The 17836-nt window shown below is 51.0% G+C and overlaps 1 protein-coding gene and 1 pseudogene across 2 annotated transcripts; both read left to right on the top strand.

Moving 5' to 3' along the window:
* Window positions 1–2718: 2718 nt before the first annotated feature.
* PCK2 (phosphoenolpyruvate carboxykinase 2, mitochondrial) lies at window positions 2719–11847 on the top strand. 2 transcript variants are annotated; one of them, XM_040969543.1, is made up of 11 exons: window positions 2719–2842; window positions 4847–5092; window positions 6082–6266; window positions 6358–6561; window positions 6881–7068; window positions 7349–7511; window positions 7761–7979; window positions 10149–10286; window positions 10880–10975; window positions 11220–11689; window positions 11735–11847. In XM_040969543.1, exons 1-10 carry the CDS (start codon window positions 2814–2816, stop codon window positions 11672–11674), a joined length of 1923 nt encoding a protein of 640 aa, XP_040825477.1. In that variant the 5' UTR covers window positions 2719–2813; the 3' UTR covers window positions 11675–11689; window positions 11735–11847. The 2 variants fall into 2 exon arrangements, with proteins under 2 accessions (XP_040825477.1, XP_040825476.1); XM_040969542.1 differs by having other exon boundaries at window positions 11220–11847.
* Window positions 4228–4337, top strand: LOC121149701 (annotated as a pseudogene).
* Window positions 11848–17836: the final 5989 nt, after the last annotated feature.

Below are 17836 nucleotides of genomic sequence, written 5' to 3'. Positions count from 1 at the left end.
TCAGAAATCTGAGAATCCAGATTGTTTTTATTGCACCTGGCAGAAATCATCATGAAATTAATGTCAAGGGCCAGAGTTACAGCACAGCACATTAAGTTGTTGTCTGTGATGCCGCCATCACACAGTATGAGTTGGCAATTCAAGTTTCCAAAGCCCCACTTCTAATCCAGCTCCCTGCTAAAGAGCCTGGGAAAGCAGTATAAGATGGCCAAGTGCATGGGTCTCTGTCATCCAAATGGGAGATCCAGATGGAGTTCCTGGTCTCTGGTTTCAGGATGCAACAATTTGGAGTGAATTAATCCGCTGGAAGATTCTCACTCTTTGGGCCCTGAGTGGTAGCCTAGTGGCTAAAGTCCTAGCCTTGCATGCACCAGGATCCCATATGGGTGGTGGTTTGTGTCCTGGCTGCTCCACTTCCAGTTTGTGGCCTAAGAAAGCAATAGAGGATGGCCCAAAGTCTTGGGGCCCTGCACTCACGTGAGAGACTCAGAAGAAGCTCCTGGCTCCTAGCTTCAGCCCAGCTTAGCGCTGGCCATTGTAGCCACTTAATGAGCAAACTGTTGGATGGAAGATCTCTCTGTATCTTCTTCTCCCTGTAAATCTGCCTTTCCAATAAAAATAAATGTTTAAAAAAAGAGAGAGAGAGGGCCCAGTGCGGCGGCCTAGTGGCTAAAGTCCTTGCCTTGAATGCGCTGGGATCCCATATAAGTGCCAGTTCTAATCCCGACAGCTCCACTTCCCATCCAGCTCCTTGCTTGTGGCTTGGGAAAGCAGGACAGGATGGCCCAAAGCCTTGGGACCCTGCACCCATGTGGGAGACCTGGAGGAAGTTCCTGGTTCCTGGCTCCGGATTGGCACAGCATCAGCCATTGCAGTCACTTGGGGAGTGAATCATCTGATGGAAGATCATCCTCTCTGTCTCTACTCCTCTGTATGTATTGGGCTTTGTAATAAAAATAAATAAATCTTTAAAAAGAGAGAGAGAGAGAGAGAGAGGGCCTGGCACGATAGCCTAGCGGTTAAAGTCCTTGCCTTGCATGCACCAGGATCCCATATGGCTGCCAGTTTTAATCCTGACAGCTCCACTTCCCATCCAGCTCCCTGCTTGTAGCCTGGGAAAGCAGTGGAGGATGGCCCAAAGCCTTGGGATCCCGCACTCGTGTGAGAAACCTGGAAGAGGCTCAAGGCTCCTGGCTTCGAATCTGGCCATTGAGGTTGCATGGGGTGTGAATCAACGGACAGAAGATCGTCCTCTCTCTCTCCTCCTCCTCTCTCTATATCTGATTTTCTACCAAAGGAAAATAAATCTTTAAAAGTGAGAGATTTTCTTTTCTCTCTCTCGTCCTGTCTGTAAAACTCTTCCAAATATATAAATGAATCGTTTTTAAAACTCAGCTTAAAGGTCAGGCACGGTAGCCTAGTGGCTAAAGTCCTTGCCTTGCATGTGTTGGGATCCCCTATGGGCATCAATTCATATCCTGACTGTTCCACTTCCCTTCCAGCTCCCTGCTAATGTGCCTGGGAAAGCAGCAGAACATGGACCTAGTGCTTGGGCCCCTACACCCACACGGGAGACCCGGAAGAAGCTCTTGGCTCCTGGTTTCAAATTGACCGAGCACTGGTCATTTTAGCCACTTGGGGAGTGAACCAGCAGATGGAAGACCTCTTTCTCTCTCCGTATTCAAATAAAAATAAATCTCTGCCAAAAAAAAAAAAAATAGCTTGAGCAAGCAAAGAAATGTACTGATTCCTATAATCAACCACCCTCTGTCCCCAGCAGGCTCCCAGGGGGCCAACCTGAACTAGAGAGGCCAATAGCCTGCCAGCTTAGCAGTGTCAGCAGAAACAATTCCTCTCCAAGTTTACAGAGGGATCTCACTCCCCCGCTCCACCTGGACACCCCAAAGGCTGTGGTGGGAGCAGGAAATGTACAAACTGGCTGAGGGGTGAGAGTCCTCCAAGGAAGCGTGACTTGAATCCACCTCACCATACAAGAAAAAGCAGATGGTTCCCCCCACCCCCGCCAAAGGAAAGTCAGGGTGATACTCCCAGAAGGAGGGGGAGCAGGGGCTAAGACTATGCCACGTGTCAGGTGCTGTGGCGTTTGGGGTAATGTCCAGTGATCTCACATTGCAGAGAAAAGACTGAAGAGCAACACCTCTTGAGAAATTTCCCCCGGAAAGCTTCATGGAGGAAGCAGATGAGTCCCCACCATCACCACTTAACAGTACAGAAGAAAGGGGTCCTGGTAAGTTAAAGAAAGAAAAGGGGGGCCTTAACATTGGAACCTTGGGGAACAACAATCCCGGGCTGTGAGTGACAGGTAAGGCCATGCTCCCCTCCCCAACCCCCCGACTTCAGCTAACAACACCGAGGGACCCCGGGCCGCCTCCTCCCTCTTTTCCAGCTTGTTTGCCTCCCAGTGTCTCTCAATTGCTATCTCCCGGGAGAGAGCAAGAGTCCTCAAAGTTACATCACCGGCGGGATGGCGGGGAGGTGGGGCCTGGTGGGGGCGGGCCTGCTTGGGGACAGTGAGGAGCCGGCGCTGTCCACCAATGGCAGAAATGGGCTCCTGGGCTAGTATGTAGGGCGGCCCGGCGACCGCCCTGGGAGCACGTCTGCGGGCCGAGCTGGCGGGGCTTGTGGGCAGGGCGGAGAGTGGGGCGCGAGGGTCCGCCCCTGGCCCGCCCGCCTCCTTTTTAGGCGCCTCCCGCCCAGCCTCAGCTCCCGCTGCTTCGCCGCTCGTCTCCCACGTCCCCTAGTCCCGGCTCCTCTCGGTTCCTTGATCACCCGCAGCCCCCCGCCCCGGTATCATGGCCGCAGCGTACCGCCCCGGCCTGCGGTGAGTGAGCCCTCCACCGCCCAAAGCCTGGGGGCCGATCCGCACCTGCCGCTGCTGTGGCCCCCCTCGGGGTCGCCTGTACCCCGGCTTCCCATCCTTGGCGGAGACGGGCCGGGGTTTGGGGGAAGCGGGTGGGCAGACCTTGGTCAGGCACTCCTGCCTCCCTCGGCCGCGTGCGCCTTGCCCGAGGTCTGGCGGCCGCGCGCGCCGGCCCCGCACGTCCCCGGGCGCTCCTCCCCCTCCGCGCCCTCTCTGTCGGCCACTTCAGAACTTCCTCTCCTGCCCGCTCGCCCTGGCTGCTGGTGCCCTCGCAGCAGCTAGAACGTGCTCAGAGCCCGGTGGGTGGGGGAGTCCTCGTCCGCGCCCCGGGGTGCTGTGAGGAGTCAGAGGGGGCTTTAGGACCAAGGTGCGCCAGCCCCTGGGGCCCCTGAGTCCAGAGCTCCCTAAAGGGGGTAGAAGGTAAACATCCGACTGGGCCCCACTCCCGGACTGCTACCTGGCAGGAAGCCCAACGCCCGCCAGAGGGACCTGGAGCCAGCGGGAGAGAGGGAAGCAAGTGGGGGAGGAGGGGACCAAATGGCCTTCGTGTCTTGCATGGCCGCCTTCTTCCCCTGCCCAGGCCAGGGGCTCTTAGTGGCGTCCTACCTAGATTCCCATCTCGTGTGCAGCCTCCTCTTGTCCCTCCCGAAGTCTCCTGCCCAGCTTTTATCGCAGAGTCTGAACTGATCCCCAAGTCTGTCCACAGCTGGTTCTGCTTTGGAAGGGGACAGGAGGAAGGAGTGGGTGCTTTGCAAGAGATCCAGGGAGAGGGGTGGCAGTTTTCCGGGGCTAGGGGCAATCCCTTTAAGAAGAATGCACAGGGACAGGCATCTGAGGCAGGAACAGACCCTGGCCCCAGTAGGGCAGGCTCCCGCTCCCAGCCATGCCGATGCCCATCCTGCTCTGACCAGTGGAAACCACTTCAGCTTCCACGTCAGCCAGCCTTCCCCATGCTCTCACCTCCTAGACAGAGCTCCCTGCAGACTAGTGGCCCAGCCACCCCATTCCACCCCACCCTACCCTGGACCATTCCCTAGGCCTGTGGCTTCTAGCCAAGGAGGGAAAGGAAGGCACTGCTCCCCTCAGTCCTGTTTTGGGGGGGGCAGTTTCTGATGAGTGAGACCTTGGCTTTTGCACCCTCTGGGTCACTGCACCCTGGATCCAAGCCAGTCACAGAGCCCCTACTTCTCTTGTTCTGGGGGAGTGTCACAGAACAGACAGTGGAGAACCTTCCCCCTGGGAACTAAAGCCTAAGCCCCAGCCAGTGACACTCATTTCCCAGTGGTCAGGGTTTTTCACAGTCTGACAGCATATACACCAACAAGAAAAAAAAGAAAGAAAAACAGATCCTTTTGTGGTTCTTAAGTGTGATGATTGGGTTAACACACGTCTGTGTGATAATGTGCCTCTGCGTGAGACAACCTTGTTACGACATCGGCACATTACCCATCTGACGTGGAAAAAGAAAAACAGAGTTGCTGAGTTTACATACAGAAAATTGCAATTTGGCTGCTTGGTGTCTTTGGTCTCTGACAACTATGCTTGAGGACAGAACATGAATGAGGAAGGATCTGCACACATAGAGCTATATCCCCTGGATCATTTCTCTACACCCTGCTTCTTTCTAAACACTGAGCAGACGTGCTGAGACGTGGGCATGGGCTATGCCAGTGTGAGCATCAGCAGACCTACAGGTGCACTTCCACATGGCTACCCAGGTGCCTCGGTGCACATTCAGCCATGCCTGTCCCATGCAGACCAGGAAATGACTCCCATAAAAGCCACAAGATGCCTGTGGCCCACACTCATCCCACACACCAACCCCAACTTGCTCTTTATGGTTCCTGCACCCAGGCGTGCTTTAACTCAGCCCCAAGGGAGTCCCAGGCTTCACTCACAAACGCACACACATCTGCCTACCCTTGCAGCAATGGGCTCATCACCTCCCTGTTTCTTGTCTTGCAGGCTCAGCTGGCATGGACTGAGCCCCTGGGGCTGGTCATCACGCCGCAGTATCCAGACCCTACGCATGCTCAGTGGAGATCTGGGCCAGCTGCCTACTAGAGTCCGAGACTTTGTGGAACGCAGTGCCCGCTTATGCCAACCAGAGGGCATCCATGTCTGTGATGGGACCGAGGCAGAGAATACTGCCATTCTGGCCCTGCTGGAACAACAGGGCCTCATCCGAAAACTCTCAAAGTATGATAACTGGTAAGCCTGGAACCCAGCAACCTGTGAGACAAGGCATCTGCTTCCATTGGGGCCATATTGGGTTTACCAAGAAAAAATTGAATTTATACCATCCCAATAGAATGAGCAAGAATAGGAGGCCTGAGGGGAAACAGGTGCAGGAACTGGGATTGGTTGGTACAAGGATACTCCAAAAGTTCATGGAAAAAGTCCATTTAAAGAGAAGTTTTATTGGGGCCAGCATTATGACCAAGCAGGTAATGCCACCTGCAATGCCAGCATCCCATATAGACACCAATTCACATGCCAGCTGCTCCATTTTCAATCTAGCTCCCTGCTAATGCACCTAGGGAAAATAGCAGAAGATGACTCAAGTGTTTGGGCCCCTTATATCCATGTGGGAGACAAGGATAAAGCCCTTGGCTGCTGGCTGGCTGGCCATTGTGGCCATCTTGGAAGTGAACCAACCCATATAGAGGATCTCTCTCTTTTTTCTCCCACTCTGTAACTCTGACTTTCAAAATAAATAATTTTTTTCAAAAAAATTAAGTTCATTTTGGTGCCAAAAGTTGAAATCCATGCAAATTTTTTTCCATAATGTGCATGTTCCACAAACTTTTTCAAGACTCCTTATTGTGCATGAATTACAAAATTTTTTGTGCCAAAATAAGCTTATCTTTTAATTACACTTTCCACAAACTATTTGAAGTTACATTGGACATTTATAATAAATGAGGAAGCTGAGGTAAAGAAGAGCTTTGCTTTTTCTTCTCCTCCTCCTCCCTTCTTCCTCTTCCCCCTCTTCCCAATTCGGGGAGCTTTGGCTAAGGGGCCCAGGGCCTAGGGAAAGCATCCCTTAAATGGGACAAGGGAGAGACTGAGGTATGATTGGTTGGGGAACAAATAAGGCCAATAGACGATCTGGAGTCAGACTTGACCTTGAAGAAGCAAGTCTGGGGACAATGGAGAGTCACTAGCCACTGTCTTCCTGCCAACATCTTCTCCCCCAGCTGGCTGGCCCGCACAGACCCCCAGGATGTGGCACGCGTGGAGAGCAAGACAGTGATTGTTACCCCCTCTCAGCGGGACACAGTGCCCCTACCAGCTGGCGGCGCCCGTGGACAGCTGGGAAACTGGATGTCCCCGGCCAAATTCCAGCAAGCTGTGGATGAGAGGTTTCCAGGCTGCATGCGGGGTAATCAGGGCAGGAGCCCAGGGACAGGGGCGTGGTGGGTAGAGGCCAGGTCTGGATGCCTTCACCCAGGGCACATTTTCCTCTTCTGCAGGCCGCACCATGTATGTGCTTCCATTCAGCATGGGCCCCGTGGGCTCCCCACTGGCCCGCATTGGGGTACAGCTCACCGATTCGGCTTATGTGGTGGCCAGCATGAGGATTATGACACGTTTGGGGACGCCCGTGCTTCAGGCCCTGGGAGATGGCGATTTTGTCAAGTGTTTGCATTCCGTGGGTCAACCCCTGACTGGGCCAGGTGAGCCCCTGCTCTGCCCAAAGGAGCTTCCAGTGCTTAGAGGAAACCCCAAATCCCATACACCCTGGAACCCTGGAAACCTGTCCTTGCTGAATCCTGAACCCCAGGCTGCAGGGCAGCAGCCTGAGTGCAGGGTAAGGCTGCAATTCCAGATCAGCCTCCCAAGCCCAAACACAGAAGGCTTGGGGAGCTGACGGCTCTGAGGATGTTGGTGGGGGTTTAGCCTGCCCTTGCAGAGTGTGTTCCCTGATCCCTCTCACCCCCGATACCCCCAGTTCCTGATGTCACTGCCAGTAGCCCATGACCCCGTTGTCCCCAGGGGATCCAGTGAGCCAGTGGCCATGCAACCCAGAGAAAACCCTGATTGGCCATGTGCCTGACCAGCGGGAGATCGTCTCCTTCGGCAGCGGCTATGGTGGCAACTCTCTGCTGGGCAAGAAGTGCTTTGCCCTGCGCATCGCCTCGCGCCTGGCCCGGGATGAGGGCTGGCTGGCCGAGCACATGCTGGTGAGGGACTGGTGAGGATCCAGGCGATGGCAGGGGCTAGAGCAGGGGCGGGCCAATCTGAGCCAATCTGCGCCAATCTGCCTCCGCCTTTGTCTCAGCTTCACCTCCCCCTTGCCTGGTGTCAGTTTCCTGAACAAGGACTCTGCCCAAAGCTTTGGTCCTAGGCTATTGGGTGGCAGGGCAGTGCATGTACCTTAATGACTGCACATTGGGATGTCCTGCCTCCTACCAACCAAACCCGACTATTGGCAACCATGTCCCCTCTATCCTCCATGCACAGATCCTAGGCATCACCAGCCCTGCAGGAAAGAAGCGCTATGTGGCAGCTGCCTTCCCCAGTGCTTGTGGCAAGACAAACCTGGCCATGATGCAGCCCACACTCCCAGGCTGGAAAGTGGAGTGTGTGGGGGATGACATTGCCTGGATGCGGTTCGACAGTGACGGTGAGGGGCCCCTTGGGTCAATGCCCTGGCTTCTGGCTCTATCAGTGTTCGTGGTGAACATTGTACATGAGAACCTTATGCTCAATACCCAAGCCAGCCCATGCCTCCCAGCCAAGAACCACAGAGTCTGTTCTTAGTGTGTCTAGTTCAAGGCCATGGGGTGGGTTTGGGGGTAGATCAAAACTTTCAGCTTCACATCTCAATTCCCTTGGTGTTGGCCTCCCTTTATTTCATGTTTCCTCACAACAGGTCGCCTGCGGGCCATCAACCCTGAGAACGGCTTCTTTGGCGTGGCCCCTGGCACCTCTGCCACCACCAATCCCAACGCCATGGCCACTATCCAGAGTAACACTCTTTTTACCAACGTGGCTGAGACCAGCGATGGAGGCGTGTACTGGGAGGGCATTGATCAGCCTCTTCCTGCTGGTGTCACTGTGACCTCCTGGCTGGGAAAACCCTGGAAGCCTGGTAGGTGGGTTGGGGAAGTCATGGACAAAGCTCCCAGTAGTCATCTGAGGTCTGCAGGAAACACAAGGAGTTGGAAATCTTGGCAGTTCCCAACCCCGGGGAAGAATTTGGTTCGTGTTGCAGCTACATCATTGATACTGGTTTTGTGATTTGGCAAAGTTACTTGTCCTCCCTCATGTCATCTTCCTTTTGGTTGCATGGGTGCAGTTATTATACTACCTGTCTCATAAGAATATTGGAGGATTACATTGAGCAATGATTAAATGGGTCTGCCCCAATGCCAAATATATAGTAAATTATCAGTAAAAAATGCAAGTTGCATTAAAAAAAAGAAGAAGAAGGGAGAGAGAGAGAGGAAGAAAGAAAGAAAAAGGAAAAAAATACTGCTTTGAGAATTGCTAAGAAAGATTTGGGCTCAGAGCCCAATCCATAAAATTTGATCCATCAAGGAAATCAGAAGTCCTACCTCCTCTGGCCAGCCCTCCTGCCGCTTGGCTCCTGCTGTCCTCTGTACAATAACCATTGTCTGAAGGTCAATGTTGTTACCCTCCCCCTTGACCTGTCCTTCCGGCACACTGATCTTAGTCCTTCTCCCAAACTTGGCTAGCCCAGTGCTTTAAGCTGGCTTCCCTACCCGGTCATTAGACTCCACTGCTGCCCTTGCCACCCACGACGCTGCACTTTGGGCCTCTGGTGTTCTGTGACCTACAGCTAGAGAGCCTGTGGAGGCAAAGAGCATGGTGGGGGAGAGCGGCCTGGTGGCATTCAAGCTTACTGTGCAGCGTCCCAGGTTAGCCCAGGGGTTACCCTCGTCATGTAATCATCCTTCATTTTCTCTAGCACCGTTATTAAGTCCCTCTCAGTCTTTCCACCCAACTGAGAAAATCCGAACCGCTTTCATCCTTTCCCACAGGCTCATTCCCCAACCCTTTCATCATCTCAGAATTCAGGGGTGGAGCCAGGCCACAGTGGACCCAGCTGCAGTTCCCACAACAGTAGAACCATATGACAGGATTTTGCATGGGACTATGGAAGAGCAGAAGCAGGTGGAGGCAGGGGGTGCTGGCCCTGGGGCTCCCTCACCCCCAGGTCTGATAACCTCCTTTAATGAAGAAGGCTGGTGTCCATCCAGTGACCCCACTGTGCTGCATTACATCTGTGCCACTCACTTGGTCACTTGCTTCACTCTCCAGAGCACCCAAAGGGGCCTGGTAACAGGGCTCGTTGGTTTACATCTGCCCAGGTAATGTTGCTTTCCGAGTTTCTCGGGCCCTGTCATTGCATCCTTAGGGTCAGAGCAGCCCAGAGAAATCACCACAGTGTCCTTAGCTTTGGAAATGATTCCTGTCTGCTTTGATAGCTCAGGAGAGCTATCAGACAGATAGTTCTGACTTCCCCAGATGGCTGGTGGAGAGGTGACTGTCTGAAATACTGATCTGATCATCTCAGTCTTTGCTTTAGGTGTAGGTATCTGTCTACATGCTAATTCCGTAGTTTCTGGGGGAAGATGATCATCTTATACACCAAACACTCAGCTTCATGCCACTGAGCCCTAGTCAACGGCAGATGCCTGGAGCTGGACATAAACATCACTGGCCTGCGAAACCCCTTTTTATCTCCTACTCTTTTTCTCACACAGCTTGACTAGCAGCACCCTTATGGATAAGTAATCTCATTTTTTAAAGATTTATTTATTTTTATTAGAAAGTAAGATATACACAGAGGAAGAGAGACAGAGAGGAAGACCCTCCATCTGATGATTCACTCCCCAAGTGGCCTCAATGGCCAGAGCTGAGCAGATCCGAAGCCAATAGCCAGGAGCTTCCTCCAGATATCCCACACGGGTGCAGGGTCCCAAGACCCTGGGCCGTCCTCCACTTCAGGGAGCTGGACAGTAAGCAGGGCCACCAGGATTAGAACCAGTGCCCAAATGGGATCCTGGTGTATACAAGGCAAGGACTCCAGCTGCTAGGCTACTGTGCCAGGCCCGTAAGTTCATCTTTTGAGGGAGACATCATGGCCCCCTTCTATCTTATCCTTACTGCATAAATTTGTTAAAAATTATTGAGGCAGAAAGAAATTGTGCAATTCTGCATTTACATATATGTATGTGGGTGTTGGGAACGGACATGACTTTGAATGTGATGGAATTTGTTTTTCCTCTGCCAGGTGACAAGGAGCCCTGTGCACACCCCAACTCTCGCTTTTGTGCCCCAGCCCGACAGTGCCCCATCATGGACCCGGCTTGGGAGGCTCCCGAGGGAGTCCCCATTGATGCCATCATCTTTGGAGGCCGCAGACCCAAAGGTAGCAACATGTGGGCCTGACTGCCTTCTTGGTTAAATATTTATCTTCGTATTAAGGTGCACCTGCTTATTCACTTTCCTTCTACTGCCTGATTTTTTTTTGAGAGACAGAGAAGGAGAGACCTCTAGCCACTGGTTCACTCAGATGCCTGCAAAAACCAGGACTTAAGTCCAAGCCAAAGCCAAAGCCAGAAACCTAGTCCAAGTTTCCCACGTGGGTGGCAGAGGCCCAAGCGCTTCAACTGTCCCTTGCTGCCTCCCCTGAGGGTGTTGAGAGGGGATGGGACACGTTAGACTCAAAACCCACATGGGATGCAGGTAGCCAAGTAGCAACTTGAACCTCTGTGCCAACTGCCTGCCCTCTACTCCTAACTGTACATGAAGCCCAGGGGGCCGTAGCCTGGATCCTTGGCTTGTGGCTTTCCAAAACATTCAGAGATCTCCCCTGGTGAACGCAATGTTGAAAGGAACCCTGGGGGCTGGGAGGGATCCACCTGAGGTCCTTGGAGAAGCGGAGAGCAGTGATCAGCAGAAGGGAGGCCATGAGGGTGCCAAGGAAAGAGCTGCCTGGGACCATGTTCCTTGATTTTGTAGGGGTGCCCCTGGTATATGAGACTTTCAACTGGCGTCACGGGGTGTTCGTGGGCAGTGCCATGCGCTCGGAGTCCACCGCAGCTGCTGAGCACAAAGGTGAGACCCGCCCATCGCACCCTATCCTCCATGCCCACATCACTCTCTGGCCGGCCCTGAAGCATTCTCTCTCCCACCCCACTGCGCCCCATTCCTTCCCTTCCGCACACTGAAGATGTCCCAGAATCCTGAACCTTTCACAGCTTCCTTCTGCCAGCCACACATTACCCTTCCTTCCCCACCTCTTCCCTGTCGGAGGAGGATAATTCCTCACCCATCCCACTCCCCCCGCCCCCCACCTCAGGTAAGATCGTCATGCATGACCCGTTTGCCATGCGGCCCTTCTTCGGCTACAACTTTGGGCGCTACCTGGAACATTGGCTGAGCATGGAGGAGCGCCAGGGAGCACGGCTGCCGCGCATCTTCCACGTCAACTGGTTCCGGCGTGATGAGGCTGGCCGTTTCCTGTGGCCGGGCTTTGGGGAGAACTCGCGAGTGCTGGACTGGATCTGCCGGCGATTGGAGGGGGAGGACAGTGCCCGGGAGACACCTATCGGGCTGGTGCCGAAGGACGGGGCCTTAAATCTCAGCGGCCTGGGGGCTGTAGACACCACCCAGCTGTTCTCACTCCCAAAGGACTTCTGGGAACAGGAGGTGCGTGATATCCGGAGCTACCTGATGGAACAGGTCAATGAGGATCTGCCCAAGGAAGTGCTGGCTGAGCTGCAGGCCCTGGAGGATCGTGTGCGCAGAATGTGAACCAAGGTCACTGCTTTCAGGAAAGCACAGCACACCCACCTGGGACTTGGGGGTCACTGGGCTTGCAGGAGATAGAAGCCACCTGATAGCAACTAACATCTTCTGCATGCCAGGAGACCAGCCCACAACCCTTCCACATGCTCCATCCCTTAATGAGATGCTCATTCCTTTTATACAAGATTTGTGCTGGGAAAAAAAAGTGTGCTGTTGTCATTTCCCACTGATCTTTACAGCTTCCATCTAACAGCTCCCGTTCTTCCAGCCCCTGGAAGAGACAGCTCTGTCAATGAGTCCCATCAGTGGGACTCACCAGAACGGACCTCCGCCCCTCTGTCCTAGGGTCCTGAAAAGGTAGGATCTTGGCAAATTGTTCAGGGTTACATCTAGGCCTAAAGTTACCAAGTACGTAATCAGAAACACAGAGCCGGTATCATTCCGTTGTGCTGTGGCCCTGCTACACTGGCCTCTGCGCCCAAGGTGGAACCAGGAGCCACACTGTTCCTGAAAGCATACTCAGTGTTTAGGATCTGTATGCCAGGCCCTGTTCTAAAGCATATTACAAGACAATGCTCTGAGAGAAGGGTGATCTTGCAGGAGAAATGAAACAAAGGTACAGGAAAGTCACACTGGGACCACACAGGAAACCACAGGCTTGTTGTGACATAGCAGAGGCTTCTAGAACTGTAAGGGTCTTAGATATTACCTAGTCCATGTTTTTCAACCTTCAGAGTGCCTGTGAATCACCTGGGGATCTGGTTAAACTGCAGGTGGAGCCTAGGGAAGTTTATAGCAGCCCTGGGGTTCTTACACACTCCTAGATGCCACTGGTCTAGGGACCAGAGCTGGAGACTCAGGTTTTCATGTAAGCTCTGAAATGAGTTTTGAAAAAAAAAAAAGCAGCTAATGAGAGAACCACGGTTCCAAATTACCTAGGCATGCGTTAGGATAGCCTCTGTGATCTGGATCCAGATGAACAAATGTTGAAACCAGGGTAGGTAAAAGAAGAGGCTATCCAGGAAAAAAAAAAAAGGAACAAACTTCAACAAATGAGATGGAATTAATGGAAACTCCTTAAAATGACAAAATGAGTCCTCATGGCAGACACCTGTAAGGGAAGCAAGGAGTGCCAGTCTCGAGTTGATCAGGTGTAGAGCACAGCAGTGGAGCAGTGCACTTGGGGTGAGTCCCAGCCATTCCACCTGCATTCAACGTCCTGCAAATGCACCTCAGCCAGTGACATGTTCAGCTCCCCCCAACAGCCTGAGCCAACGAATAATACCTACAGGAGGAGCAGAATATGGACAATAAGCACATGGTAGACTCAGTATTTTCATCTATAAAATGGGAATGTGTCAACACCCAAAGTGTCAAGGTCATAAGTCTGGAGAGTCAAACTCAGAACTATAGCAGGCATCCAGTAACACTTTAATGCCAATAGCCATCACCTGTCCACACTAATGAGAGTAGACCCTTCAAGCCTAAATTACATGTTGTTATCTCCACAGTCAAAGCGACATGAGCAAGATAAAGGACAGTTCCTAAGGAAATAAATGGACAATAAATTCCTTCAGGAAAGAGGCAAGGAGCAAAGGTTCCAAGGACCAGTCTGATATCAACACACTGGGTCAGGGGTGATGTGTGTCCGTTAGAATAAAATTGGGCCACCTGCTCTAAAGCTCTAGCTAAATTGCCCTTTGTATTTTACTTGATTTTTTTAAAAAAAAATTATTTGAGAGAAAGAGAAGGCTGATTCACTGCCTAGTGACCAGGGCTGGGCTAAGACTGAAGCCGGAACTAGGAATGCAATCCAGGTCTCCCCTAGGGGTGGCAGAAGCTAATTTGCTCAGGTCTCCCAGGATCTGTAGTAGCAGGAAGTTGGAACTCAGAGCTAAGCCTGAACTCAGATGCTGTAGTGTGGGATGTCAGCCTCTTAACCATTAGGCTGATAATCCTTCCAATATTTGTATTTTCAAATAAAACACATACAGAAAACCAAAACAAAGGCATGGCTTCCTAAACTACTATAAAGTGAATACCCTTGGAATCACTCAGGGAAAGAACCAGGACTTTTCCAGAAACCTAAAGTGTGCCCTGTTATTTTCCCTACCCCAGACTTCACCACCTCTCCCACCAGCCAAGTGGATCCTATGGTGAGCACTAGACCCTCCTTGCATTTGTGTGTGTGTGGTTTTGTTGTTCAAACGTGGATCTATGGGCACCATGGCATAGTAGGTTAAGTCAGCTTGCACCGCATTGCATATGGGTTCAAGTCCCAGTTGCTCCACTTCCGGTCCACCTCCCTGTGAATGTGCCTGGGAGAGCAGCAGAGGATGACCCAAGCCCTTGGCCCTTGCATCCATATGGGAGACCCAGAAAAAGCTCCTGGCTTCAGACTGGCTGAGCTCCAGCCCTTGCAGCCATTTGAGAAACCATCAGGGTATGAAAGATTCTTTCCTATCTCTGTAACTCCACCTTTCAGATAAAATTTTAAACATTCACAAATGTGGATCTATACTATAGATTAGTCTTACCCTTTTACAAAATATCCATATATCTGGGTGGCAGATGATTAGGCAGTGATAAAAACTGCCTGAGGGCCCGGCGCAATGGCCCAGTGGCTAAAACCTCCTGCAAATGCCAGAATCCTAGAATTCCAGCTGCTCCACTTCTCTGCTCCTTGTTTGTGATCTGGGAAAGCAGTTGAGAATGGCCCAATGCCTTGGGACCTTGCACCTGTGTGGGAGACCTGGAAGAAGCTCCAGGCTCCTGGCTTTGGATTTGCTCAGCTCCAGGATAGGGTGAAGAAGGAACATGCCTGGGTCATTAGGGTAGAAACAGCTATGTGGTTCTGAATGTTTTCTTACTGTTTACCCCAGCAAACTTTCTGTGCATAACACTACTTCCCAGTTGCCAGCTTAAAAACATTAGACTTTGGACCCAGCACAGTGGCCTAGCAACTAAAGTCCTTGCCTTGAACACACCCGGGATCCCATATGAGTGCCGGTTCTAATCCTGGCTGCCCCACTTTTCATCCAGCTCCTTCTTTGTGGCCAGGGAAAGCAGTCCAGGACAGCCCAAAGCCTTGGGACCCTGCACCCGTGTGTGAGACCCAGAAGAGGATCTGGGCTCCTGCCTTTGGACCAGTGCAGCACTGGCAGTTGCAGTCACTTTGGGAGTGAACCATTGGACAGAAGATTTTTTTCTCTGTCTCTCCTCTCTGTATATATTTGTCTTTGCCATAAAAATAAATGAATCTTTAAAAATTTTAGACTTCTAAAATTCAGTTTTAGCTGTTATATTACTTCGTTCTATGCCTAATGAACCTTAGCAAATGTCCATATCATAATCCTTTAGTAATGAAAGTAATTATGTATACAATATTTGAGTAGTGTTTTAATGGGGTTTTTATTTTTAATTTGAGTATGTAATTTTTTAATGTTTTTTTTAAAAAGATTTATTTTTAAATTTTTATTGGAAAGGCAGATATACAGAGAGGAGAGACAGAGAGGAAGATCTTCCGTCCAATGATTCACTCCCCAAGTTAGCGCAACAGCTGATGCTATGCCAATCCGAAGCCAGGAGCCTCTTCCGGGTCTCCCACACGGGTGCAGGGTCCCAAAGCTTTGGGCCGTCCTCGACTGCTTTCCCGGGCCACAGGCAGGGAGCTGGAAGGGAAGCGAGAGCTGCCAGGATTAGAACCGGCGCCCATATGGGATCCCGGGTGTGCAAAGTGAGGACCTTAACCACTGCGCCATCGCGCCAGGCCCCTGAGCATGTAATTTTAAAAGATGCTGAGATGTTACAAAAAAAAAAAAAAGGATGCATACATAAATGCTCAGTGCCTAAATTCATCAACTCACTGGGGATTGTAAAACAGAGATATTCAAAACCCACTGTAATGGGTGGAATACTTTTTTAAAAAAAAGATTTATTTATTTTTTATTGGAAAGGCAAATATACAGAGAGGAGGAGAGACAGAGAGGAAAATCTTCTGTCCAATGGTTTACTCCCCAAGTGACCAGCAGCCAGAAACCTCTTCCAGGTCTCTCACACGGGTGCAGGGTCCCAAACACCTGTCCTCCCCTGCTTTCCCAGGCCACAAGCAGGGAGCTGGATGGGAAGGCGGGCTGCCAGGTTTAGAACCGATGCCCATAAGGGATCCTGACGCGTGCAAGGTGAGGATTTTAACCGCTACACTATCGCACTGGGATGGATGGAATACTTTTATAAAGGGACTTTATTTTTCATTTCATTGCCTTAAGGTGTGGTTTATATAACTGCTTTTCTGGTTATATTTTTTAAAGATGTATTTATCTTTATTGGAAAGGCAGATTTACAGAGAAGAGACAAAGATCTTCTATCCATTGTACTCCCCAAAAGGTCACAACAGCTGGAGCTAAGCTGATCCAAAGTCAGGAGCCAGGAGCCCGCTCCAGGTCTCCCACTTGGGTGCAAGGTCCTAAGGCTTTGGGCCATCCTTTGTTGCTTTTCCAGGCTACAGGCAGCGAGCAGTATGGGAAGTAGAACAACCAGGACAGGAACTGGTGCCCATATGGGATCCCAGTGTAGTTATAGCTAATCGAGCCATTGCACTCGGCCCCTATGTAACTATTTGATTCTTCTCCCTTTATATACCATTTTCAAAACAATGAGTTAGTTTCCTATTATCCCTCAAAAATATAGCCAATTAGTTACATACATACACTATTAAGAACTGGCTTAAACATATTTAATCTTTATTATGCTGACCTTATTAATGTTCTTTGTCCCAGCCTTGGCCAAAGGAGATGGTCCTGGGTACTTCCTGCTTGCTTTCTTGCCTTCAGTGTGAGTTGCTCATCTCATTTCTCACCGGTCCTAGACCCGGAGTCAGCCATCTCTTCAAGGCACTCTGCTTCTTCCAACAGCAGATGATGCTTTTAAGATCACAGTCTGACAGTGAATGGCGTATATTAAAACTGGATTGGTTATTGTTTCCAGACCTGTTCAGCATATAGAGACATGAAGATAAACCCCTCATGAGTGCACACTGACAACTCCTGTTCAAAACCAGGACTCGGGGCAGGTATTGGCACAACTGATTGGGGTACCTCCTCCCAGCCTGGCTTGGAGTCCCAACTCTGCTTCCAATTCCAGCTAATACAGGTGCTGGAAGGCATCATGTTATGGCTCAAGCGTTTGGGTCTCTGCCACTCATGTGGGAATTTCATATGGAGTTTGGTTGGGCCATCCCTGGCAGGTGCAGACATCTGGAGGGAGAACCAGCAACTGGAAGATCTCTGCGTCTGCCTTTCAAATAAATGAAAACTTAAAAAGAAAACAGAACTGAAGTCCCCTGTACCTCCTATTCTGTGCACACACACACACACAAATTTGAGTGTTAAGTATACAAGACATGAGATTATAATATGCCATAAGCAATTGCTTTTTAATCAACACATTCTTCTAATTCCTATGTCAATCAGCATACTTCCTTCCATCAACACAGAGACCTCTGTAAGAAAACAATGTATAAACAATGGGTATCAGTCACTTCAGAAGGTCAAATTTCCCCCTTCCTGTTGCCAGGAGATGCACCTGTGTCCCCAGATGCGTGCAATCACCAGGCTGGGGAGCAGCGGTGGGGGAAGGATGAACAGTGTTTTTCTTTGCTCTGCTCCAGCCCAGGCTGCCCTCTAGTGGAGGCCCAAGCACAGGGAAAAACAAAAATCCCAGGTAGGTAAAAAAGTTAATGAACTGGCTGACATTTACTCAAAATTACCAGAAGTCTAAAATGGGCGCTCAGAACAGAAAAGCTCTGTGTGGTTTTCAGCCATATTGCAGTTTGGTGTAGCTGGGAAGAGCAGAGGCTGTCCCAGTAAAAATAAAAATAAATCTTTAAAAAAAAAAAAAAAACTTTAGAAACTGTCACCAAGGGCCCAGTATGGTAGCCTAACAGCTAAAGTCCTCTCCTTGCATGCACTGGGATCCCATAGCTGCCAGTTCTAATCCTGGCAGTCCCACTTCCCATCCAGCTCCCTGCTTGTGGCCTGGGAAAGCAGTGGAAAGTGGCCCAAAGCCTTGGGATCCTGCATTCGCATGGGAGACTGGGAAGAGTTTACTGGCTCCTGGTTTCAGATTGGCTCAGCTCCAGCCATTGTGGTCACTTGAAGAGTGAATCAA

The sequence above is a fragment of the Ochotona curzoniae genome, unplaced genomic scaffold, assembly GCF_017591425.1.
Source record: "Ochotona curzoniae isolate NIBS_2020 unplaced genomic scaffold, NIBS_Ocur_1.0 scaffold_4701, whole genome shotgun sequence".
NCBI lineage: Eukaryota > Metazoa > Chordata > Mammalia > Lagomorpha > Ochotonidae > Ochotona > Ochotona curzoniae.
Note: the sequence above shows the minus strand (reverse complement) of the source record. Positions and strands in the feature narration are given on the sequence as shown.